Raw genomic sequence first — 26,106 nt, 5'->3', positions numbered from 1 at the left:
GTCATCTACCTGAAAAAGGAAAACGGATGCAACTATTCAACCAGCTAAAAAGAGGAGTCTGAGGGAGCACACCACATACCAGGAGGCCCTTATGTTCATGGAGAGGAGCATAGTAACAGCATGGGGCTGATTTAATTTTTGCTTCTCCTGTATGGGTGTATCATGTGGGCTCAATTCTTGTGGACATCCTAATTTCCTCCCACATTCCAACTGACCACACTTGCTAGAATACTTGAGCCTTTCTCAGGACTGCCACCATTAGTCAACCAAAAAGTAAGCCAGCTCTTATTGCTCACGGTGGCAGCATTTGGAAGGATAGTGGTTTTGGGGGAGGTGAGGAGGAGCATAAAATCTCTTTTGGAGAGGATTTGAGGTAACTTGTACCCTTTCTTGTAAAATATTATATGTCAGCAGCCCCAGATCTGGAATGAGTAGGTTTACATACTCAGAAAGTATCAGAGGGGTAGCTGTGTTAGTCTGGATCTGTAAAAAGCGACAGAGTCCTGTGGCACCTTATAGACTAACAGACGTATTGGAGCATAGGCTTTCGTGGGTGAATACCCATGCATCTGAGGAAGAGGGTATTCACCCACGAAAGCTTATGCTCCAATACGTCTGTTAGTCTATAAGGTGCCACAGGATGCTTTATTGCTTTATATTCAAAAAGTGTGCACTACTTTATTCAATATGCAAGGGATACAGTGAGAGAAAATGCCAGAAGTTTTGCAGGGAACCTGAGACAGGGGAGAGAGAGAGAAAGAAGGAGGTGATAGAACAGAAGAAGAAAAAAAGGGGCTGAGAGGAAAGAAGGAGAGAGAAAGATGAGGAGCTGAGTGATAGACAAATGAGTTGCTGCTCTGGTCCAGTTCCATAGAACAGAAAGCACTACCATTACAACTGGCATTCTTATTTCTCCTTTCAGCAGAGAAACCATGAAATGAATCAAACCCAAACTACTTTCTTTGGTCTCTCCAAAATAAGGTTAAGTGCTAATGAGGCTTTGTGGGTCCAAGAAACTCAAACAGTGACTGCATGGGAATGCAGCAAGGAAAGAGTGCTGGAGGATGGATCCGGGAGCACTGGGAGAGTACCATGAGTTGTCTCTCATCAGGATTCAACAGCTTTGGCATAGAATGATTAAAATGGATTACAATATAAGAAATATTGAGAAGCAGGGTAAGGCAATTCCCTGTAACTTACCTGCTCTTTTAAACATTCTACCTTTTTCAGTCCCTACTTCACTTCTCAAAAACAAAATGAGAGGTCCCTAGTGTTTGGGAAATTCAGCCACAACAAAAGAAAAAGAGTGTTTCATGCTTAGAAGAGTAGAAAGAACTTCACTTTCACTGTAGAACTGTGCAGAGCACAGTAGTTTACAGCAATATGTTAGGGTGAGTGTGATTTCTTTAGAATTGAACCAGCCAAGAGGGGTGCTGTTTGTCTTCTCCTTGTCTTGTGCATGCATGCATCGCAGGGCATATCTCTTAAGATTCTGCCCTCCAATTTCTCTCTTTATTGCTGTCCTTAAAACAATTAATCAGGTAACACATTCTTCTGGATCTGGCTCCCTCTGGATTCTGTCATTGCAGCTCCTGGTTTGCATGATGTGCCCACTCAGGAGGCTTCCTCTTATTCAGGGCTGAGCATTTTGGCTGTTCTCATCCCCTGCTAGTTCAGCCCAAGACTAGAACTTCCATTTGTGAGCTGATGACATGTTGGATGGTGATTGTACCTTCAGGCCAGCCCTCATTCTTGTTCTCTTAATTAATTTTTTCTCCTTTCCTTTCTTTAAATCTCTTTCATTTTTCCCTGTTCCAATGTCAGAGAAAAAAAAGCCAGTACTAACTAGTTCCTACTTTGAAAAAAAAGTGGCACTTCAGCTACTCCTGCAAATTCTTTCACTCTCAGAGCAGTGATTAATATCCAGGTTTAAGAAGAATTTTTAAACAAAACCTGGAAAAAAGGAAAAGAGCAAATATGCAGGCTAATGCTGTACCCTGAGGTGAGTAAAATGATTTTTTTTAACTAGCCAAGCATAGCAAAGAAGCTCTTCTACAGTGAAATTAATAATTACCAAAAAGACTTGTTAATGTTATTGTTGCATCCTTAAGAGAATGTGGGTAGCATGCGAAGTGTGAACCAAAGCCCTAAGACTCAAACTGGTCTCTAATTTGTCAGGTGAAATCTTGTCAAATGCCCCAATGCATAGAATGAAATATAGTTTTGGATAATAGCTGCTTTAAAAGTTGTGACGCTTAACCTGAAAATTGGATCTGTTTCCTAGGAAAGTGGATTTCTAATTTTCTTTACAGTCCTGCCTTAACAAAGCATTAAAGTAAGAGTGCATCTCAGTACCACATGTTTTAAATGGCAGGGGCATAATACATAATTCCAGTCCCAAATATTTTCCAAAGGCAAGGTTTGTTTATTAACTGAACCCCACGCTGAGATCGAATCAATCTAATAGAGCCTGAGTTTGAAGTTGAACATTCAAATATATGTCCATATATCTTGGGCATATATCTTACATAATGATGTTGGCCCCAGACATCTTTCTGGGTTTGTTTACGTCTGTTATGGATTCTACTCATTATCCATGCTGTTTGAGGGATTCCCTGTGGATTTAGCCAGTTTATTGCATACTTTTTTAATTTTATGCCAAACTGAATGTTTTGAGTGGCAGCTTCTGTGCTAGCCCTGAACCACTTCCCCTCAAATCCAGAGATGAATGTTGCAAATCGATTAAGATTAAATAAAAAAAAACCTAAAGAACACTAACAGATTGCAAAAGAGTACATAGAAGAATGCTCTGGGAGATGTGTGGGATGGTAGAAATAACTTGAATGATAAAACTTTTAAATGTTGATCACATTTAGTATTTTGATTCCTCGTAGTTCAGATTAACCATTAGAGTGACAATCCTCTTATTGACTAAAACCCGTTAGTGAACGTCTATCGTTCTAATACCTGGGAAATGTCTCATTCTGAATTTCACAAAGAAATTGTTTAACAAGCCAATCACTGAGTGCATCTCTCCAGTCAATTTTGCATGAGACTCCTGATAAAGTTGGAGTTACTCATGGACATCAGCTGGAGAACAGAGTCTTAAATATAGAAAGTAGAGATTGATGCAGGACCAGTTCTCCCCTCAGGAAGGTATGTGTATGTCTGCTTATGTTTGTAGGGCTCCCAAGGATCCTCTGAAGCTTGATGTGGCCCTTGTAATTTCCAGTGTATGCTGACTTAGTTCTTGTCAGAGAGACTTACAGAAAAGTAATATATGGCCATGAGGAACTAGAGCTAAAAAAAAGTTTTCTTGTAAAGCCTTTTAATTGGAGGAAAAAGTAATATTCAATATGGAAAATCAAATTTATGAATACTTAGTTTCCTTATTCACTGTACCTTTTATTTTAAATAAATAGCAACCAATATTATTTTAAAATAAAGCAAAAAGTGTAACAATAATTACACTGCAGGATGAGACCCAGTGTGTCTGGAAAATTCATTCTTGTTTTGCAAAGTAGTCCTTGCAAAATATTCTCTGGTTTCCTGAATCTTAAGGCTTCCATTGATTGTCTTGTTTATTTTATATCTATTGGTACTATGGGAGAAAGAAGAAGCTTTAAAACCTGAAAATATAAACATCATTGAACCACCCACTCAAAAAAATAAAAAATAAAAAAGAGAGAGAAAGAAATTGCAGTGGATGTTTTCCAGGAGAGAGCATGCTTTACTGTGTAAAGGAGGCTAGTGTAACAAGAAGTCATCTATTCTTGATTTCTTTAGACAGCTAGAGCTTTGTGCCTTGTCTAGCTTCTACATTTTAAGAGCTTGTTCTGTGTAGCAGAAATAATACAATAAATGGGTTTAACCACATTTGTCTCAGCTAGACAGTCTGCTTTGTCAAAGATTGCTGGTACAACATAAACAAATTATGTGTTTGTAGTGCTTTGCAATGAAAGCCTATCTAACAGAGCGGAGATTGTGTTTCGGCAGCTGTAGATTTAATCTCCTACCTGTCAGTTAAAACAGGCATTTCCTGAGCAGATAAGGCCTGGCTATTGAGGGGGGGAAATAGTCACAGCTGGACAAAGGTCCATTGTTATTGACCGATAATTCTATGTAGATTTGCTTGTGTATTTCATCATAGAAACTACACTCACAGTATAGTTGTAAGGGAACTGTTTAGTCAGGCAGAGTGAAAGTGAATCGAATCAGAGCTTTGGGTTATTGATTCTGGCTGATTGTCATTAGGAACTGAAGAAAATATCTATGACTTTGAAAACAATGCCACACCAATGGAGATGTGATCATGGGACTCGTAGCAAAGGTCTATTCATGAGCTGAGGGCTATCTTTAAATAACATTGAAGTTGTGACACAAACTGGTAAAAGCCAGGAAATTCAAAGTGAAGGCTTATGCTCCTCCTTCAACATCATACTGCTCTCAAGAAAAGGCACCACGATGTGGATTCATGTTGGAGATGTATCCCTGGCACTGGCTGCAACACACAAAACATGGTGGGTTATCAAGTGCCTGTGTTAAATGTGAATTTCTTAGATTTTACCTTATTTCCTTCTCTCTTATTTTCTTCTATCTTGCTCTCTTTAAATTAATTTTCATAAAGAAACAGACAATGAAAAGTACAAAAGGTAAATGTTTACAGTTTCTATATATTTCTAAAACCCGCACACTTCAAGGGATCTCCAGTAGAATTATGCAGTTTTACAGCTAGTCAAAACTGTAAAACCAGGCAGTATAAACCAGACAATACTACATATACATAATATTTTAGTGTGTGTGGAGCAGTAATAAAATATTTTTATCAAGTATCTTAAGTGGTCTGGAAAGTGAAGAACCAGTAGCACTGACCTGAACCAAACATAGCTTGTATATGAAAGAGGCATGATCTGAGTATACGATTGGGAGTTAGGAATATCTGATTTCTTAATACCAAAACTATAATTGTTAGTTTGCAGTGCCAATCCACCTCAAACCTAATTTGCACACATACCTGTTATTTCAGTCTTTGGGCTTCTTTTGAGCAAAGATGGTCAGATAGGTTATGCAGGGCACCGGGAAGAGACACCAGCAAACTAATTTTTGGATGTGATCAGTATCCAAATTTGACTTTGATCTCCAGACACAAGAGGTTTTGTGTTATCTTCACCTAACTGCCTATGATAATTGTGTCTCAATCCTAAAGTTCCATAACATTATGTCTGTGATTTAGCCAAATTATTTTCCTTTATTTACTGTTTTTTAAAAATAAACATAAGTCAGGCATATTTTCCAGAGACTGAGAATGCAGCTTTGCCTGTCACTTGGGTTATACATTTGGGCTTCTGTACATTGTGTACATTCTAACCCTATGTTGGGAGTTAGACATTTTTAAAGCCATAGGGCCAGATGCATCCCTACTCTGAATGGCGCAGAGGGGAGCAAATGACTGCAGAAATGGAGCTTGCAGCCACCTCGGTGGGGAAAAGGCATGACGTGCATAATTTTGACCCACCCCTATGCTCACACTGTCCCAGTTGACTGGCCCTCAAGGATCTGCGTGCAGGCCACGTGGAACCAATTGTGCAACTGCTCATAGGCCACTTAAGTTGCACATAGGCCACTTAAGTGGCCTATGTGCAACTGCTCATAGGCCACTTAAGTCAGGTTCTGCCTTGACCTGCATGGGACTGAGTTTTAATACTGAGTTTTAATACTGGATATTTTAATATCCAATAGATAGTCATTGTTAGAAAATGAACCCTGTATCAGAGAGAGGATCTAGGAGAATCAAGTTGAATGCTAATACGAACTGCAAAGTTTAAAAGAACTTGTGTACTGAATAATTTCATCAACTTGAGATTTGAATGAAGTCCAAAAATTTGCACATTTTGGTATTACCATTAAAAAAACTAATAAAGTCATAATTTATGTTGGATATGAGCTCAGGTAGTGGTGTTTCTGTTAAAAAAAATCTAAGTTCATTGACTAATATTTTCACATTTCTATGAAAATAAGATGAGGTGGAAATGAGAAACATACATCTTCACTAGTCTTTGGAAATATCTGAAATAATTGACTTGCTCAGTCTTCTGTGATGGCTTGGTGACCACTAACTGTGACGATTTGCATAATAGTCAACTCTTCACTTCCGTAGTGATAACTGTTTGTATCTGATTAAAATTAAGACTGTTTTAGTTCTCTTGACTTTTCCAGAAGTTGCAGAAATTGAGATTTGCTGTTATGCTTTAACCAAACAAATGCACACATGGGGATAACAATATGCTGAGTTTATGCAGATTTTACAACCCGAATCTGAATAAAATACCCACTAATAGACCCTTAAGGAGTAATAAACACACATGAATTTTCCTTAGTTGCACTTTAAAGTGATTTTAACATACTACTAGACCTTAACAATAATATTTAATTGACAAGATTATGCATTTGTATGGATTGAAAAGGTGGTACATCTCTAATTCCAAATGAACTATAAATTCACTTTTGCATAACATGTTTTATTAATTTCTTTATAGCAGAGATGTTCTCCTTCCCTCCTAGTGAGAGTTTCTTAAAACATGGACAATTTAAACAATTTAATTACCATTTATCATACTTTTAACTTGAGAAAGTCATCTTCAAATGACACCTGAATTTCCATATATGCTATGTCCACATAGCTGGGCACAAATTGGGCACTACAACAGGAAGCTAATGGAAATGGAATGATAGATGTTACTTAAAAAAACCTACTTCATTGCATTCAGTGGTACTTTTTCTATTGCTCCCCATTTGATTCCCCAAATATGTCACATTTAAGTTCAACACATATAACTAACTATCAAAAGAAAAAGGATTTGGAATTAAGAATGACACTGCCTCAGTGTATCATTGTGGCTAAATACTGCAACCTTTACATATAATGTCCATGGAATCCCACAAGAATTTAAACCGTCAGTTCATAATTCATCTCTAAGAAAGATCAGTCAGGGTTGGCCTAAAAATTCAGTAACTATATTTATTTTTCTTCATGGATTCCCTATTAAATATTCACATTTTTCAAGTTTGCAAGATCTTTTCCTAATAGCTAAGCATATAAAATCAACCTGGGATCTGATTATCAAACTGTGTTCTTTGTGGATCACGCATCATCACAAGAGGAGCATTTCTTCATTTAGAACGTACTGAACAATTCAACTGATGTTACATGAGGTAGAATAGAATCCATCTCTCTCTCCTGTAGTTCTTTGATTCTAACAGGAATAAAAAGTAAAGGAAATTTATTTTTCAGTTACGCCAGTAGATTTGATGCACAGCTAGCAAATTTGATGAGGAGGGTATCATATTTACAAAGTCACTTTCATCTATTTGAGCCTATTTCTGCAGTCCCTGCCTCACAAGAGTAGTCCTTACTTATGTAGTCACATTCATGTGAGTAGGGACTGCTCATGTAAATGTTTGCAGAATTGGGTCCTATGATCATACTTTAACTTTATGTTTTGGAAGACTAGATGTTGTGTAGTATTAATTCAAAGAAGATATTAATTCAAACTCTGGATCGGTCACAAGTGAAAATTCTAAGGTCAGATTTCCCAGTGTGCTCTGGCTACTTTGCACTACTCTGTTGATATGAAGTAGCCATAACCCCATTATAACTGGTCAATACAACTATTCTGCATCATCAGAGTGGCACAAAGTAACTGGAGCATACCAATGAATACCTAATAGACCTTTCTTCTCATCACAGTACTTTTGCGTAGTTGAACAGAGTAGGCAGTCCTTGAGACCAAGATCTGACGCTAGTTTGATTTTTGTTGCAGTTTTTTATTGTGGGGCATTCGCAGAGCTGCACAGAGGAAACATAGGCCCCACCCTGCAAATATGTGCATGGTTAATTTTAAACATGAGGTAATTTTAAGCAATTTAACCCATTGACTTGCACGTACATAAATGTTCATAGGGTAAGTGCCTCTCTGCTTATGCCATACTATGTTCAAGGCCGCAGTATTGTTGTTCACTCATTTGCATAAGCTCCAAATTAATCTAATTGAAATATATGAATGAATTTACAACACCTCTTCAATTTCTTTCCTTTAAAAAAAAGTAAGAAAAGTATCAGTTATGAAAATAAATGAGAATTGAAATGGTAGCATAGATATAAAGGTCCTTTCTGTCATACACAGACTTTTGAAAATGCAGATTAGGTAAATATATACAGTGCACATGGAATTTAAAAACATGTATTACTAACACAATGGACACTAACAGCTCTGTTAGTGCTATTAAGACCTCTCATATAAGTAAATTTAAAGAGGGCTTAAAAAACTTACCATATTGACTTGATGGATGGAGTTATGATGTTCTATCATGTAAATACATATTTTGGAAATTTTGAAGATGCATATTTTTGCTTGGTATGCTGCCATTACCTGGGGAGTTGTTCTGCTATATGAATAAGAAACTAAAGAATTTTGAAAACTCATCCTATTAAGGAAGCTAGATGTGTGCAAAATAAAGTTATGTGTTTCCCTATTTACGTGTGTTTTCAACAATTATTCATAGACCATTTAGTAGACTAATCACATGCAGTATTTATTTATTTTAATGGAAATACATTTTTCAGTTATTCAAGTAGCCCAAATACCCCTCCCACTCTCCCTAATATAACCTTAATTGGGTAAAAGATCGGGATGATACTTTAAAAATTGTGTTCCTGGTCTAAACTTATATGTATTAATTGGGACTTTGGATGCTCACTCATTACTGGTATTGCATGCCGTGGGCACCATCCTTGACATTTGTCTCTTATTGTTTTCTTGTTTTTCCATTGTTTTCTATATTCTCCATTCCAAGTACAGCGAGTAGTACAAATCCTATACTGAAGGCAAATATTGTGTTTCGAAGTACATTTCAAAGGTCAGATTTTCAGCTGGTATTAATTGATGCAGCTCCATTGTGTTCAATGGCGATATGGTGATTTGCACCAGAGAGAGATCTGGCCTAAAGATTATAATGACATAGGAAAAATGGTTAAAAAGAATGATGCTTGGTTATTATAGTCAATTAGAGAGCATTGTTTACTCCATGACAGTGTCCTGTACAAGTGAAAAGCAAAGGAAATTGAACAACTATTAAAGGATAAAATAATGTGAAGATCATGATGAGAATCCAGAAAAAACATGGGATCTTATTCTCCCCTTTGCTGAAATAATCCATGTAGGAGAGGGGAAACTGGGCAAATTTCAGCTTGAGGAGTTTGTTATGAATTCTACTGCCAGGTAGGATGGGTCTTGTTTCCACTGCAGAAGTCTGTGCTCCCTTAACCAAAAGATCCCTGCAGTCAACCAGAGGTAAGTGTAGTGTGCATGAATGTCCCCACCACCTCCCCGTGGCTCCTGGAAGCTATGTTCTGTGTCCACCTACTACTCCCAAAGGAAGGCTCCATGGTGAAGATAGCACATATTAGTAAAGATCATAGAATTCATTTTTGCAGGTTTCTCCAGCAGGTTTGGGAAGAATGAAAATAAGAATCTGGAACTCCCCATGCCTCTACCACACTCCTTTCCAAATTTGGGGACTATGAAGCTCCCTTTTAGAGAGACTTCCACAGAAATGGGGAGAAGGGGACAGGAAGCCATGAAGATGACTCTACCTCTTTCTGCAGGTGGGGGTTCTGCAGGTGGAGGCTCTGTTTCAAGCATGGATATAGAGGGGAGCATGAGGTTCAAAGAAATGTACATCGCATGGAGAAGGTTTATAACTGGAGAAGATTCTGTAAGGCAGCAATTCTCAAACTGTGGGTTGAGACCCCAAAGTGGGTCGTGACCCCATTTTAATGGGGTCACCAGGGCTGACTTAGACTTGCTGGGGCCTGGAGCTGAACCCGAGTTCCACCGCCCAGATTCTAAGCTGAAGCTCGAGGGCTTCAGCCCTGGGTGGCAGGGCTCAGGTTACAACCTTTGTCCCCCGCCCAGAGCGGTGAGGCTTGGGCTCAGTGGGACTTGGGTGGGCTCAGGCTTCAGTCCCGCTTCTTGGAGTCATGGAGTAATTTTTGTTGTCAGAAGGGGGTCATGGTGTAATGAAGTTTGAGAGCCCCTGTTTTAAGGTTAACATACATGGTTATGCTTAGTCATTGTATTCCATTTTATAGTTTGAGAGGCCTTACCAAAGTCTGTGATCTTACATACTATACAAACTGCAAAATGTAGGCACAATAAGATAAACTAAGATGTTTATAAAAGGAGGAGGCCATACTTGTCTCTGAATATCATTTCTTTTGTGAATCTAATATTACTTGATGAGATGCTTTTATTTGTACAAAATAGCACCTTTCCTTTCTGCTGATAGAGGAGGTATAACGGAACTCCAAATAAACATCTCATCTATGAATTAGCAAAAGTTTTCTAGAATACAGTTTCCAATCCAGTTCTTGACTAACAAACTGAGTTGAAATAAACTTGATTTGTATGTGCTGAAACGTTTTTTTTAGTTTAGAGCACAAATCGCATCTCAGCTCTCATGAAACGTGCTTGGTTCCAGATTCAAGAAGGGCAGAGAATTTTCACTGAAGCAATTATTCTTTCATGCTATGTCCCTTTTGTAATCCTGGGGCATTCTCCTTTTGTGTACAACACTAAGCATCAGTGACTCTGTAGCTGAGAGGATTGTAATAGCCAGCTTCTTCTGTGACTGGTATTCCTATTACTCCATGGGACAATACAAAACATGGCCCTCTTTATCATGTTACTCACCAGCCCTTACTCTTCTAGGGAGAACAAAATCCACCATTGATTCTTGAGCAAATCAAGGTTGTTTCCATCCAAGGTTGCTTCCTGACCTCACACTAGTTAATATTGTTAGCTATTCCCAAGAATTATAAGAGTTGTGTGATACATTAAAACCATATTATGGTACTGGCTAATATTTCTATAACTTGGTGGCTTTGGATATTTAATAAAATGTACTCCATTTATTACATCCAAATACAGACTTAAAATTGTCATAGAGAAACAAGTCAGTATAGACAGATGGCTTGTTTTATTGTTCCTTAGAAATTATCTTATTTAAGTTTACTTTGAAAATGGAAGTATATCCTTGTTTTATTTCTGTTGATCAAAATATTGAAAAGAATTGCTTTCAGGACCCATCCGATTCACTTATATAGCTCAGTGAAAGACATTAAACAGAATTGTTCAGATACAAACATTTATTGCCCATCACAAAAAAGTTAAATAATCTTCATGAAAGAGAAAATTAGTCCCCCTGAGTGTCACTCTGTTTGCATATTAGCACATAGCAAGATCCCTGCCAAGTTACTCTCTGACTGACTGCTGCAGATGCTCTTTCTCAAGTATTTTGAGTCAGATCTTTAGTGCAAGTCTTTGGGGACAAACAATAGCACCTGTTCCTCGCAAGATATCAGGCCAGTTAGTCCATTCATGTATCTTTAATGAAGCTCTAGGGCAGATGGCAAAAAATGGCATCATCAACAACTTAGCAGAGAAGAGACAAAAGAGGAAAGTGTCGATACAACAATACACATTTTTTCCGAATGGAAAGAGCCAGAGTTTGTTTTTCATGCATCTGCTGCTGTCTTGGTTTTTAGAAAAACCTGAAGAACAGTCTAGCCCTTAAAATTTTTAGGAATGTAGCTAATTTTATGAAGTACACGATCCCACCCTCTCTCCCCACCCAAAAACAAACAAACAAACAAACTTGAGAGGCACTAGGAGTATATAGTGTATTTTTTTTGGCTTACTCTTTAGTTCTATAAAAACTAATTGATCAGTCATCACAGTGTATCCACTATATCTTTAATATTCATCTGTGCTTTACAGTTGATGTGTGCTAAGCATAATGACAACTATTTGTAAAATAATTCTTGGTGAAACCATCACTGAATGTTTGTGTAACCAGCATAGTTAGATTTAGGTACAAGAGAGTTAAGAAGTCTCAGGATGTCTAGAAAACAGGCAGGAGCACAGTTTGTAAATGTTATGGTATAAAGGGAAGACCACAGAGCTTTCTTAGAAATAGTATTTGATATGTGTCCTAAGTAAAATATGGGATATTTTTGCCATTCAGTAAACTGTTTTCAGTTCACATGAGACTAACAATCTTGATGTAAACCATTAAAGTTAATGGAGCTATGCTGATTGACACAGGCTATGATCAGGCCAGTATTCAAGGAATATTTAAAGTAATGATTATAAAGGATAGCCAGAGCATACATTGATAATAATTTATAGTTATCTAGTCCTTTTCATTTGGGGCATCTCAAAAATATTTGGAGCCCAATCCATCTCAGGAAGAAAATTCCTATTGAAATCAATGGGGCGGGGATGGGGGGGACAGTATTGGGCTCTTATTACTTAACTTCACTTGCCTGCTGTGAAGTAGGTTTTGTGGCAAAAAGTGATACTGAGGCATGAAGAGGCTCAGTGAAAGACTAATTTTGGGTGCCCCAGTTTTTGGGTGCTCAACTTGAGATACCTGGGTGTCCTAAATAGTGCACCCAAAGATTGAAGCACCCAAAAGTTATTGGTCACTTTAGAAAATATTGGCCTAAGTAGCTTATCTAAGGTAATTTAGCAAGTCATTGACAGATCTGCAAATAAAACCCATCGGACATGACTTCCAGACTTCTGCTGTCACTGATAAGTGAGGATGTGCACATGCATTTGCTCTCCACTAGGGGAGAGAAGCTTAAATCTACCCCCCCCTCATCCCTACCCCATTCCCCCAGGGCTCCGTAAGAGCCCCACCGACAGAGGCTGCCTAGCGGATGTTATGCTCTAACCCCATTCTCCACCCTGGTGAATGCTGTCTTCTTTTGTGCCTGGGCCGGCACCCTGAAGCCCCCTGGTGGAGAGGAGTTTGTGGGTACCTTACACTGTTGCAACACTCTGGGGAGATTTTCTGACCAGGAGGGAGCTATCACAGAGCCTGGATCATTTTGATTAGTATCTACTTGGAAAGTACTGTAAATGATTGTAAAACACGTTGTGTTAAATGCTTTCCAGATGCTGTAGCTGTATTCCCCATCAGCCACTGATATTGTTTTCACTTGTTGCATACATTCTGAGCCAGTATGCACTAACATCATACACAAAATTAGCACCGTTAAATCAGAAGTTAAAGGCTGGTACTGGGCACATGGGGATCAACTCCAATTTTACCAAGTTAAGTTCATAGCTAACGTTCACAACCAGGCTTACCTCAGCTAAAATGAAAGAAATAGCTGCTCAAAGCTGGTTCCTTTCACGCCCCAGTGCTATGGCAGTAATTGCACAAAGACCTTTTTATTATAAGTTGATTTTCCTGAGAAATGGATTCAGAAAAATACTGTAAAGTGTTTATTTTTTGAGTGACCTTTATTAACCTACATCTTAGGGCTTTCCCCAGAGAAGAGTTGTTGGTAAATTAACCCTCATAGACACACAGTAGCATTTCTGCACTGCATCAGTGGTTGTGAAAGGAAAGGAATATGACAAGAAAATTTGGCACTGTTTAAACAATGTCATAGGTCAACATATGGGATTTGACCAAAAAAAAGTTTTTAGGAATTAAAATAAAAAGAAATCACTTGAAGTTTAGTTTAACTTTTTAATAATATTTAATGCCACCCATTTATGGCAGGATCAGAGGGCAAAAATTCTTTGACTGGAAAAATAATGCTGTTCTGCACTTCCTGGTTTTGATATTTAAACCGTTATGTGTTTACTTTTTTACTAATCAGAAAAATGCTGTAATCAAAGCCTTCAGTACTATTGGGGTTTGGGGGATAGACAAAAACTCCACGTGATCCCATCCAGTGTCTCTGATATATGTTTAGCATAAATAAACCAGAAAATTAAAATGTGAATTTAACAGACATGTTAATGTCATGTCTCTCATTTTCTATATGTGGAATACAGATGCTGATATAAGGTGAAGAATTTTCTGCTTTTGCATGTTTGCGCTCTTTGATACATTTATTAAGGTCAAATGAAATTTGATATAGTAGGATTTATTCTGAAATGCTCTCTGAATACAACTCCATAATTACTGAGCTACATGATAGTGCATAAAGCTGTAAAACTGCTTAGACAGACAAGCAATTTATATGTTACAGCGAGGTGTGTATGGTGAAGGATATTAGTTTAATTGGGAGCCAAGATGTTGTAGCTTTAAATCTTAAGAGATGGGGTGTTGTCTAGGCGACTAACATAGTGTGGTGAGGTTTTGAAATAACATACCTGAACTGTTGGCATATATACTAGCAATACAATAGCGTAAGATCTCTGAAATAAAATTACCTCCCCTAAATATGTTAAAATATGAAGATTAAAATAGCTCTTTAGATATTAGGCTGCCTTTAAAGTGTTTGTCACTGTGATATCTAAGCTCCCAAAGAGAAATAAAAATGTGATAGACTAATACAAATGTAAGCCACTTTTTTCTTTTCTCAATATGAATCTATAGTATATGAAAATGTTGATTTCTTTTTGTGCAATGAAATGTAAACACAAGGAATAATTTAAAAAAATCAGCAAGAAGCAGGATAAAGTGCAGTTCACGGAGACTGTTACACCTTTGACACTGAGGGAAAACAATGTTAAGGGGAGCTTTGATGTGATAATGTGAAATTGGTGAGGATTACATTAAGGAGAAGGTTCTGTGGGGCTGTGTGAACATAAGAACACTATCAGTGCTGGAGAAATACCTGTCAAGATAAATTTGTGCTTTTTCTGATCAGAGGCTATCTTTTGTTTAGCAGGTTCAGGGTCACATGCCTCCGCTCATGATCCCAATTTTTCCACACGACCAGCGGACATTGGCAGCGGCTGCTGCAGCCCAGCAGGGATTCCTCTTCCCCCCAGGAATAACTTATAAGCCAGGTAAGTTGACAGGGATATGAAGCTATTTAACATGTTCAGATATTTCCTGAGACTTCTCTTGTGATCTGTCTGATACAGATGATGTTACACAAAAGGACTGGCTGCTTGAAAATAATGTGAAGTTTTGTAAATCTAGCTGAAAATATCTTCCGAGTTTATAGGGGATAATTGGAAGATTGGTAACTGAGCCCCATATTAATTTCACTTCTGTAGCCCACAAAATCAACTGCTCTGAATTTATTGACCCACTTGCCTACCAATTTGCATTTGGCACACCCTGATTCTTAATACTTCTTTTATTGCACATCTTATCTGCAGCATGTACACATACATGTCTTTTATGCAAAAATGCTTACCCTTAATTAGCAATAAAAGCAAAAGGCAGGTATAATTTAATTAGTATGCTTCTAACGGGCAACTCTCTGTTTGATTTCAATCTGAATAATAAAGGTTTCAGTAGTTCAATCTCAATTATCATTCAGACTTGTAACAGGTCACATAACCTTTGCAGTGAAATATGTTTTGAGATGATTTAGCAAATGTTATGATTTCTTTCTTTATTCCTCTGAGTTTACTGGACTCCTGGGGAATTCAATTAGGGATATAATGGTTTGAAGCTACTTTCAGAGCCTTCTTGTAAACAGGGTTTTAAATGTTTAAAGACATGTTGCCAAAGGAATTCAATGTAAGAAGATAGTTAAGTAAATAAAAGTCAACCTTATTTTCATTTGTACATTCTTTGTAAGTGACCTCAGCCCAGAAGCAGCAACCTTATTTTGCTCATTAATAATATTCCCTGCAAAGCTCTCTTTAACATATTAACCTGATGAATATTAACCACAAAATCTGAGTATAACACTTTCTTTGGATTTTAAATGTGAAATTTCAAAGTAAAGGATTGATCCAGCTCCGACTAAAGTCAATGGGGTTTTTGCAGTTGACTTCAGCAGGAGCAGGATCAAGTCCAAAGTAAAAGCTTCATTAAATATAAGATGTGAACAACCTATTAAATAAAAGTAAGATTGAGCCTAAAATCTCTTCAAGCAAATTTACTTAAATGTTATATGAAATGGTGCCAAATTGGATTTCAGCAAGCATTTCCATTTGTCCCATTTCATTTTGTGTCTTTATTCTGGATGAAGGAGGATCATTTCTCTTTGGAAACAAAAAGTCTCTTTCTGATAATTATCTTTCTTCTATAGTTCACTTTTTTCAGCCTGAAAAACCCCAAAGCACTTTACAAACTTAGCAAATTGATGCACAACCTATGCAGGGAGAAGAGTTCATCCACCTCTGAAATTCAGTCATCGCTGGCATGTAACTGTCTAACTGCACTCAGCAACATTTCACAACAGTTTGGGACAGAAAATGAAGATTATCTTTTCCAGCTGAAGTCTGATGTGTGCATAGAGAGGCAGAATATAATTATCAAACTTTGAATTTGTCCAGGACACAGAAAAGCACCAAAGCACATGCTTTAATCTGATTGATTTTATTTTTCCTGATTAGAGAGGCTTTCCTGAATTGGGGATTTAATGGCCATTAATGATCAGGACCTGTGCTTTACTTCTCATCTCAAAGACGACACCTCCACTAGTGTCTTTTCAGGCTACATAAGTGAATTGGTTCAGTACTGACTCAAAAGGAAGAGTGCCACCTATTTGTCACCAATACCTTTTCCTGCAGCATAGAGGTTTCTTTAGAACTCCCCCAAGGCCTCGCTGCTTTCCTTTTGTCCTCTCAACTCACAACAGGAGGTGATATGGCTTCAGGCCATTTTATTATTCTTGTGAATGAAGAAAAAATGTGTATAACAAATATTAAAATATTCAAGTAACTGACTAAAGTGGAGGCCTGGGTGTTTCAGGACATTGCTAATGGGATATGAAACTATTCACTACTAGGTTACTGGTTTGAATCCAGCTCAGCTTGGTAGAAACCAGAAGTCACTATGATCTGACACTGTTCAGTGGCTTGTGTGAAATGAACATGTTTATATTTTAATGTATTTATGAAGTTCTGTAGCACATATTGCTAAAGTAGCTGGCTGTGTTAGTTGAGTTTCTGTTGGACAGCTCTCATCATTAAAAAGAAAAATCACAATTGCTATTGATTAGCGTTCCCCCTTCCCCCCGGCTTTTTGGGCAATCTCAGTAGAGAGGTTTAGGAAATAATGAAAATGGAGACAAAACTACACTATATCTTTCTTCACTATCTTAGAGGTTGTTCCTCTAGGTCAGCACTGAGGGACTTTGTGGGAATTTGCATTGCTGCTATTTGTACTTTACATCTTCCATGAGTAAATAGAAAACGTTCATCTCCAGGACTATAAGTCTAATTTGAGCACCAAACTCACTTATATTTTTAAAGGTGTCCCTGCCAGCAGGTAGGGGATCTTGGGGGACAACTACTGCACTGGTGGGGTGCAAAATAAACGTTATTAAGAAAATGCAAAAACAGGGAAAATTCAATAGTGAGGGGTATGGGGTTTGTTAAGGTAGACAATTGGGGAGGGGTTTCTTTTAGCAAATAGTATAGGGGGTTTCAATAGTGGGGTACAATACAGTGGGGTACAATACAGTTGGTAACCAATTAACACTGAAGTATAAATGTAACAGGTAGCTAACAATTTCTATGTAAAGGGTGTGTCACAGCAGCATATAACCAACTAACAGTTATGGATAAAATATGTTAAATAGCAAACAATTTTAGGTAAAAATGTGTCACAGTGGTGTAAATGTAGAATGTGAGGTGTATCAGAGAGAAAAAGGGTAACCAATGGGGTTTTATGCTAGATTGGGATGGGGGAAGAGAAGCACGTGGTGGAGCAGAGAGCAAAGGCACAGGCACTGCCGGGGGAGATTTAAACTCAGAGAGACACAGAGAGCAGAGAGACTGCAACAAGTCAGGGAGACACAGAGAACAACAGGCTGTAAGTGACTGGGGAAGCCCCGGGGAGGGGTGGGGTGCTGACAGTGGGAAGACAGACTTAATCACAATTATACAGAACACAGCAAAATCTTATCTATGATCTAACTTAACCAAGACTACACAAATTAGCAAGCAACAGAACACATTGCAGCAACTTCTTAAACTTAACTTACAGAGCACAATACAAACAATTCTGTAAACCTAACTTAACCACAGCTATGCAAAATGAAATTACAACTTATCTAGACTAAAGGCTAAACCTAACCTAATGGGTGCACCTTATGCTAGGGGTAGTTTCAGAGGGCAGAGTGGTGTGTGCCCAGGATACAGCCCCAAAGGGGGGGTGGTGACTGCAGCAGTGGGACGACTGCAAGCCTGCAGCCCAGGAAGGCACAGCTCAGCAGTGGCACAGGCTTATTTCTTAGCAGCAAAGGCGCTGCAGAGCAAGAAACAAATCAGTTACAGAACACAGACCACGGAGTTAACTTGCGTCTGTCTGCTGGGGAAACAAGGCCAGCAGCTAGGACATGGGGAGTTTGCAAGAGGGAGTTCTTACCAATCGCCAGGACAGCAGCAAGCACAGAGACAGGAACAGCAGCAGCATCAGAGGACGCAGAGAGGAGATCTCCAGGCAAAATTCGTTGTTCATGGGAGGGGAGTTTAAAAACGGGGGTACGCTCAAAAACAAACGAGAGTGGGGAGAGGGCCCCCCCAAAGACCCCTAGCTGATCAGACCAGGTGGCAATGCAGGAACCTCTCTGAAGTCTGATCAGAAAATGTCTGGTTATAAAGGCAAACTCAGGCAGCTTCCCGCCAGTAACTTTGATTGGTTCCCCTTGTTAGAGGGGAGGAGAGGAGACTTCAGGTGAGCACAGACATGCCTGGGCAAGTTTCTGAGCCACAGGTATGACTCATATGCTCAGCTATTTGGCCTTTTCAGGTCTTGCAGCTCTGGACATTGCCTACCCTACACAAAGCCCAGGTTTAACAAGGTGATAACAGGACCAACCCTTTGAACAGGGCAGTGGTCCCACTTAGCACACAGCACAAGTGGCCATCCCTTTGAGAAGGGCAATGGCTCTTGGTAAACAACTTAACACCCAGGGAGGGGTGGCCACAGAGGAGAACAAAAACAAAATGGAGTAAGGGGACAGCTGTAAGAAACAAAATGGAATAGGGGGAAAGCTGTAACAGACAAAAGGAAGATTAAGAAAAGAAACAGACAACCCTTTAAACATTAAATTTTTTTCTTCTCAGTTGCTTGTTCACTTACTTTTTAATTTCCACCTTTTTTCATTTAGGCAAGGCAATATGTTTACAGTGCTAGCTCTCCTTTTCATTTGGGAAGCACAGAGGGACAGATTTTCAAAAGTTTTCAGCTCCCAGCTGCTTCCACTTGTAATAACAGGAGCTACTGAGTGCGGAGTACTTTTGAAAATCTGGCTACTTTGTTTAGTTGCTTAAGGAAGGGTGAGGTCTTTTGTGAATTTGGCTCAAAATTCTGTACTATCCTAACCAAAAAAAAAAAAAAGCTATTCTTATAAAAGACTGGGCCAGATCATGCCCTTTCATGGAAAAACCCAATGGAGAGAGCAAAGCTCTGTGGTGTTCCCCTTGTGAAGCCTTGTGTTTCGATAGGTTTGGGGGAGACCCTGCAAAATGTACTGGCTACAGTTCCTACCAAAATCTGCTAGGAAAAGAATTCCCTTCTGCATGTAGCCAGGAGTCACGGTGGAAGGGTGCATGGCCCTTCTCTCCAAACACTGGAGCTCCAAGAGATGAACCGGGCCAATGTTAGCAAACACTCATCACAAGTAATAAATACATAGGGGAAAAAATGAAGTCCCATGCTCCTTTATGTATCTCTAAGTGGTATAAGGTAATTTTCCGGCACGGTAAGTACTAATTGAGAAATCAGAGCTGCATAGATCACCTAATTAATTTTTCATACATATTTCTTTCAGTATTTATACTGTATACAGGATTAATTAAAACTTGGGGGCGTTGTGCAACTGAAATTGTTGTGACAACTGACCTCCAGGCGCTTGATGAGCCTCCTAGACTACATGGTTATGGAGGTTGCACCATATTCCAGTGGGAACCATGAATCAGTAGCCTCAGGAATCACTATACCAGTACATATGTTGCTCAGTCTAAAACCTAACTTAACTGTAGTACCAGTAGTAGTCAGATGAACAGTTTCACCTGTGAGTTCCACTTTTTTACCACAGGCAAATGCTTGTCACTGCAACTGCATTTACTGAGGGGTCAAGATTGCAATATGACACTGCCTTGGTGATATCTGTCCCACACAGTAGCACAACTATTGTCATTGTATGGATTAGACTCTCCATAATATCTCCATAGAGTATTGTCTTTATTAACAGTTTGACTAATCCTAATGTCCATACATAAACAAAACTCCCATCTTATGCAAAGATTGCAGGACCAGGCATCAGCTTTGTAACCTTGATGCAACACTGTGATGGAATGAAGTAGAGGTAGCTGCAAACTCTCCTCAGACTCTTTATTGCCATTGGAAAATGCACAAATGTCAGTTTCCAACCCCATCTTAGATGTCTGTAGAATTTCAAGTAAATTTACCAAAATGAGTAAATATCCGGCATACCTTGCAAGATGGAGTGGAGCCATATGTCTTTCAAAATGTGTTAAAAAAAAGAGAAGTGGCAAAACTGAGGAGAAGATTAATCTAAAAGACTTGTCCATTCTGGGTTTCCTGCCTCATAGGCCACAAAACCTTGATCTGAAAAGCAAGTCCTCTCCTCTTGTGAGTAAGATCAAATGACCTTAATTGCTGAATCCAAGACAGACTATGTAAGAGATATTAAGTTGTTCTAGATGCAGAACAATGTGGTACAACTGTTTGCTGCCTTTATTCAGTTAGAAATGTTGTCCAATCTTACAAGTGAAACAAAAGTCTTGTAAAGTTTTGTATGGCTTGTAAACACCAATTTATATATAAACAATAGCAGCCAAACATAAATAGACAATCAACAAAAGCAGGAAGATTGAAGAGAGCAGTTTGTAAAATGAGAAGGGTGGTTCAGATTTTCTTCTTCAGGCATTCTTCTCACTCCCTTGTTATCAAAGGCCAGTACACACCGGTACCTCAAGCAGACCTGTTTCAACATGTTGTGTCTTCCTTTCTACAAATTTAAAAAGAATGGGTCCTCACGCACACATTCCAACTCCAGAAACAAATTTGAAAAAAATTGCTACAACATGTTGACTGATTTCTTGCCAAGACAGCTACCGAGAAGCTTCTTGATCCATTCTTGCATGGAGAAAATTAGAGGGGGAAAATATGTATCTTCTTTAATTAAAAATTAAAGCCAGTCCATGCCCTGAGTGCTCGCTTTCCTTGAGGCGTGGGGGAGGGGAAGTACCTTTGTTCTGCTTTTACTACTGGGTGTCAGCAAAGCATTCCCTAGCTCTGGAGGTATTAAGTTTTGTTCTCAGAATAATGATATTACAATATACCAGGATTTAACCATGCATGGATTACTTTAAAATGCTCAAATTTGACCCAAAAAAAGAGACAGCACTTTAAAAAAAAAAAAAAACCATAAATATGAATTCATATTTTTTTCATTAAGAAAAGGGAAAAACTGTTGTAGCAGCAGGTGAGCCAGGGTGTGGTAGAGAAACTAATAAATTAACAGTGAAGCCAAATATATATATATATATATATATATATATTCTAGCTATTTCAAACCATAGAAGCATGACAGCTGTGAAAAAGGAGTGCCGCAGGGAATTCTTTTAGAGTTTGATTTTTTAAAAAATATGTTTGACATGGAAAATGTTTTAGTACAAATAAAGCAACTGGTATTGAACTTAAAAAGTGGAGGGAGGGGGAGAGAGATTACTGTGTGGAATGGGAATGAATAATTCATGATATTTAAAGAAAGAATGCCTCCAAAATGTTCTGCAAGGCAGTCCATGCTGATAGCTTGAATGGTTATCCCCCCCCCCCCGCATTTAAAGCATCATTAATTCAACATCTTTGTGATTTTTTTTAAATCTGGTAAGATATTTACCAAAGAAACATTATTTAACTTAGATTAGGATATTCTTTATTCAGATAATTTAGTTTAGATATCTAGGAGATAAGCAGAATTATTTAAACATAAAGAGACAGTTTTGTACTATCAGAAAATAATTTAGTTGTTGTTTAAAAAAAAACACTGCAAACTAAAATCAACCTCATGGAAGGGGGAAAAATAAGATCAGATATTTTGAACATTACTCCATAGGATACCAGCACAATATAGTGTTAGTGAATGCATTGTAGCAGAGCTCCATATGCAATCAGAAGCCAATTGTTACTGGACTGTGTACAAGCACATACTGTGCTCAATGGTCTGATGAGGTATTATGGATATGATGCAAAGAGACCTTGTGGATTAGAAACTCACAATTTGTTAAAAAGTGAAAGCAACTTAACATTTACACTGAGCTGGCTGAGTATAGTAGCACTTCAGGTGGTAAACAATTCCAACGAATCCAATGACTTTGTTACAGCTTCAGGTATTAATGTATATTTGGGAAAAAAACAGCCCTTGGAATTATTCTGGATCCCTTTGCATTGAGTCTTCATTATTACATTCTACTTTCAATGTAAAAAAAAGTTGAAAACAATCTATTATAAATATAAAAAATGTTCAGAGGAGCAGCCTATTAAAATATAGCCTAGAGATAGTACATAACACTGACTTTAAATAAGGAGCCAGAGCCAAAATGATACTCTATTAAATCATGGTTATAGTGTAATTTATCCATCACTGTATTAATTTTTATATTACAGGTTCCACAGTTCTGCTGCTAAACTATTTTCTTTGCCAGCATTTCTTCATCCTTTACATTGACTAAGCATGTTGATGTTACTATATGACAGGGATCATTGCAGTGGCTTGGAAGTGGGAGTGCCTATAGAATATTATGATAAGCAAAGCTGCAGTGCTCATTTCAGATAGACAACATATCTTATTTTTCAGCATATTAATCATAATTTAAATGCACAATTATCTAAGGATGCTGAGTTCCTTAAGCTCTCAGAAACTGAGGGTAATCAGCACCTCCCTGTGTTGAGATCTAAAATGTTATGTAGAAAATAAGTTTTTGCACTGTTCACATGTTGTGAAGTTTTCATATAATCTTTTCAATAAAAAATCTGCTATGATTAAAATACCTTTCATATGGGCATCTCAAAGCACTTTTCCAATATCAGTTAATCCTCACGGCAGCCCTTTGAGATGAGGAAGTATTGCCATCCTCATTTTAGAGATGAGAAAACTTAAGTCCCAGAGAAGTTCCAGAACTTGTCACGCAATGAGTCAATGACAGAGCAGGGAACAGGACACAAAAATCATAAGGTCTGATCCCTAGAGGTTCTGAACAACTGCATCTCCCATTATCTTAAGAGGGTCCTCAGCATGTCTCAGGATTGGGCCCCAGCTCCAAGATCTAGACCCTATTATATCTTTCAATCCATATTTTTGAAAGTTATTTAACTTTATCCTAAGCACTGTTATGTTTTATGATTTGTAATAGAGTGTACATGCTTAAATTGCACATTTACTCCTTTAATAAAAATCATGAGCATCACATTTATGTTTTGCCAGTTTGCCTACCAGCTATCTGGTAACAAAAAGTTCCAAGGTAGCACTGCAAGTCTGTGCCCAGCTAAACCTTTTGTTTTTGCAGATGTTTGAGCTTAGAGGAGTGTTGCTGAGCTTAGAGCACTGTTGTGGAGCACAGGCAATGCTAGGTCCATGTTTGCACTTGCCTGCTGCTATTCTCTGCTCATTGTCTAAACCTGTATGCATTGTTCTCCTCGACAGGTGATAACTACCCTGTGCAGTTCATTCCATCAACAATGGCAGCTGCTGCTGCTTCTGGACTCAGCCCTTTACAGCTCCAGGTATGTGCCAGAACAAAAAAATGTGGGACAGAAGCCAACACTTTAGAGGAAAACTGCTAACCACTAACCAGCTGTATGCTAAATAATAGTCTGAATGTTAAATAATTTTTTAAGCATAGCCCAGGAGGATTAACACCTTATATACTTACCATACTGAAAATATAACAGCATGCTGTGAAATAAAGACAACATTATGACTTTGTACTGTGTGTTTTATGTCAACTGACTGAATAATTTTTTTTTAATTATATGACCAGTTGTCAGGAGATATGTTCAGAGATTGCTTCCAACTTTATTTTCCTTTGACTCTCTCCCTCTAAGTGCACTACATGAGCTATAGCTGGGGCATTGTGTATATCAGAAAAATATGCTTTGTTGTTTCTTTTTACTTTTTCTTTCAGTTGCTTTTTCTCTCAAACAGTATGGTGACAACTGTTTCATAAATTGCCAACTCTCGGTTTCTGTATTTATGTAATCTCAACCTTTCCATGCATTAAGCTGCTCAGATGGCAGGGGCAGTGGGTTCTGGGTTTGGTCCCTGGCTAGGTCGTTTATTTGTTTTCACCATATATGGAACTAAATGTTATGTGAAAATGATTTGCACACCAAATTATTAGCCAGTTTTTCATGGTGATCGATGTTTAATTTAACAAGAAAAGCTACAATAATGTCATAAATAACGGAGTAGCAGTCAAAGGCTGTCAGAGTTAAAATGTGCAGAAAGCGAGCAACATGAGAGGAAAGGATGGCAGATGTACATAACTATTTGCAAGTAAACCTGTATAAACTCAGTTTTGCTAATGTTAGACTTGGATTTATTTGTAGAATAAGGATACGGTAGAATAGCAAGGTATTGCAAGATCAATAGACAAATAGCCATTTTACTTAACCTTCTTCTGTTGTACCATTTCTTTAATTGAAAAAAAAAGAGGGGGGGAGGGGGAGCTAGATCTTCAGACCTTGTTGTCTTCCCATCTGTGACTAGCCTTAAGCAGGTTGAAAGCTCTCCCTAAAAAGGTATTCCCCTGGCCAATAGAAATCTGCAGGTGACATTTGACTGGTATTTCCTGCTATACATCAACAACACCTGGGCCTGTAGAGTATAGTGAGGTCCAAGAGGACTGGAGATAGCCAAACATAGAACTTCCTTTAAAAACAGGAACAAAGAGAAGCCAGGGAATTATAGACAAGTCAGCCTAACTTGGATACCTGGAAAGATACTGGAACAATTTATTAAACAATCACCTAAGAGTATGATAGTTTGATAAATGATAGCCAATATGGATTTGTCAAGAACAAATGCCAAACCAACCCAAATGGATAGGGAGGAAGTGGTAGACATGATTTATCTTGATCGTAAGACAGTTTTTGGCACAGTTCCACATGACATTCTCATACGCAAACTTGGGAAATGTGGTGTAGATGAAACCACTATAAAGTGGGTGTACAGCTGTTTGAGAAACTGACTTCAAAGAGTTGTTATCAACGGTTCACTGTCAGACTGGGAGGATGTATCTAGTAGTGTCACACAGAGTCCTGGCTTGGTACTATTCAATATTTTCACAAATGACTTTGAAAATGGAGAGTATGTTTATAAAATTAGCAGATGACGCCAAGCTGAGAGGGGTTGCTAGCACTTTGGAGGACAGGATTAGAATTCAAAAGGCCCTTAATAAATTGGAGAATTGGTCTGAAATCAACAAGGTGACATTCAATAAAGACAAGGACTGCATTTGATTTTTCCTTCCTAATGCAGTCCTTGTCTTTATTGTAGAATAACTGACTAGGCAGTAGTATTGCAGAAAAGGATTGGGGGATATAGTGGATCACAGATTCAATATGAGTCAATAATGTAATGCAGCTGAGTAAAATGATATAATTCTGGGTTGTATTAACAGGAGTGTCATTATGTAAGACACAGGATTTAATTGTCCTGCTCTGCTTGGCACTGGTGAGGCTTCAGCTGGAATATTCTGTCCAGTTTTGGGTGCCACACTTTAAAAGAGATGTGGACAAGTTGGAGAGAGTTCAGGGGAAAGCAACAAAAATGATAAAAGGTTTAGAAAACCTGAGCTATGAGGAAAGGTTAAAAAAACTGGGTATGTTTAGTCTTGAGAAAAGAATACTGAAGGGTCAACTGATGATAGTCTTCAAACATGTTAAGGATTCATATAAACAGCACAGTGATCAATTGTTCTCCATGTCTACTGAAGGAAGGATGAGAAGTAACCACCTTAATCTGCTGCGAGGGAGATTTAGGTTAGATATTAGGTAAAACTTTTTAACTATACCTCTACCTCAATATAATGCTGTCCTCGGGAGCCAAAAAATCTTACCATGTTATATCGAACT

The 26,106-nt window shown here is 38.2% G+C and overlaps 1 protein-coding gene across 7 annotated transcripts in view; it reads left to right on the top strand.

The window, feature by feature from the left end:
• SOX6 (SRY-box transcription factor 6) overlaps positions 1 to 26,106 on the top strand; it is a 501,080-nt gene that overhangs the window by 368,883 nt on the left and 106,091 nt on the right. For 6 of the 7 annotated variants that reach the window (XM_039533631.1, XM_039533632.1, XM_039533630.1 and 3 more), the window contains 2 exons: positions 14,756 to 14,879; positions 23,675 to 23,754. In XM_039533631.1, the coding sequence (XP_039389565.1) occupies positions 14,756 to 14,879; positions 23,675 to 23,754 (204 nt within the window). The remainder of the gene's footprint in view (positions 1 to 14,755; positions 14,880 to 23,674; positions 23,755 to 26,106) is intronic. The other variant, XM_039533636.1, reaches the window with a different exon arrangement.

The sequence above is a fragment of the Mauremys reevesii genome, linkage group 4, assembly GCF_016161935.1.
Source record: "Mauremys reevesii isolate NIE-2019 linkage group 4, ASM1616193v1, whole genome shotgun sequence".
Taxonomy (NCBI): domain Eukaryota; kingdom Metazoa; phylum Chordata; order Testudines; family Geoemydidae; genus Mauremys; species Mauremys reevesii.
Note: the sequence above shows the minus strand (reverse complement) of the source record. Positions and strands in the feature narration are given on the sequence as shown.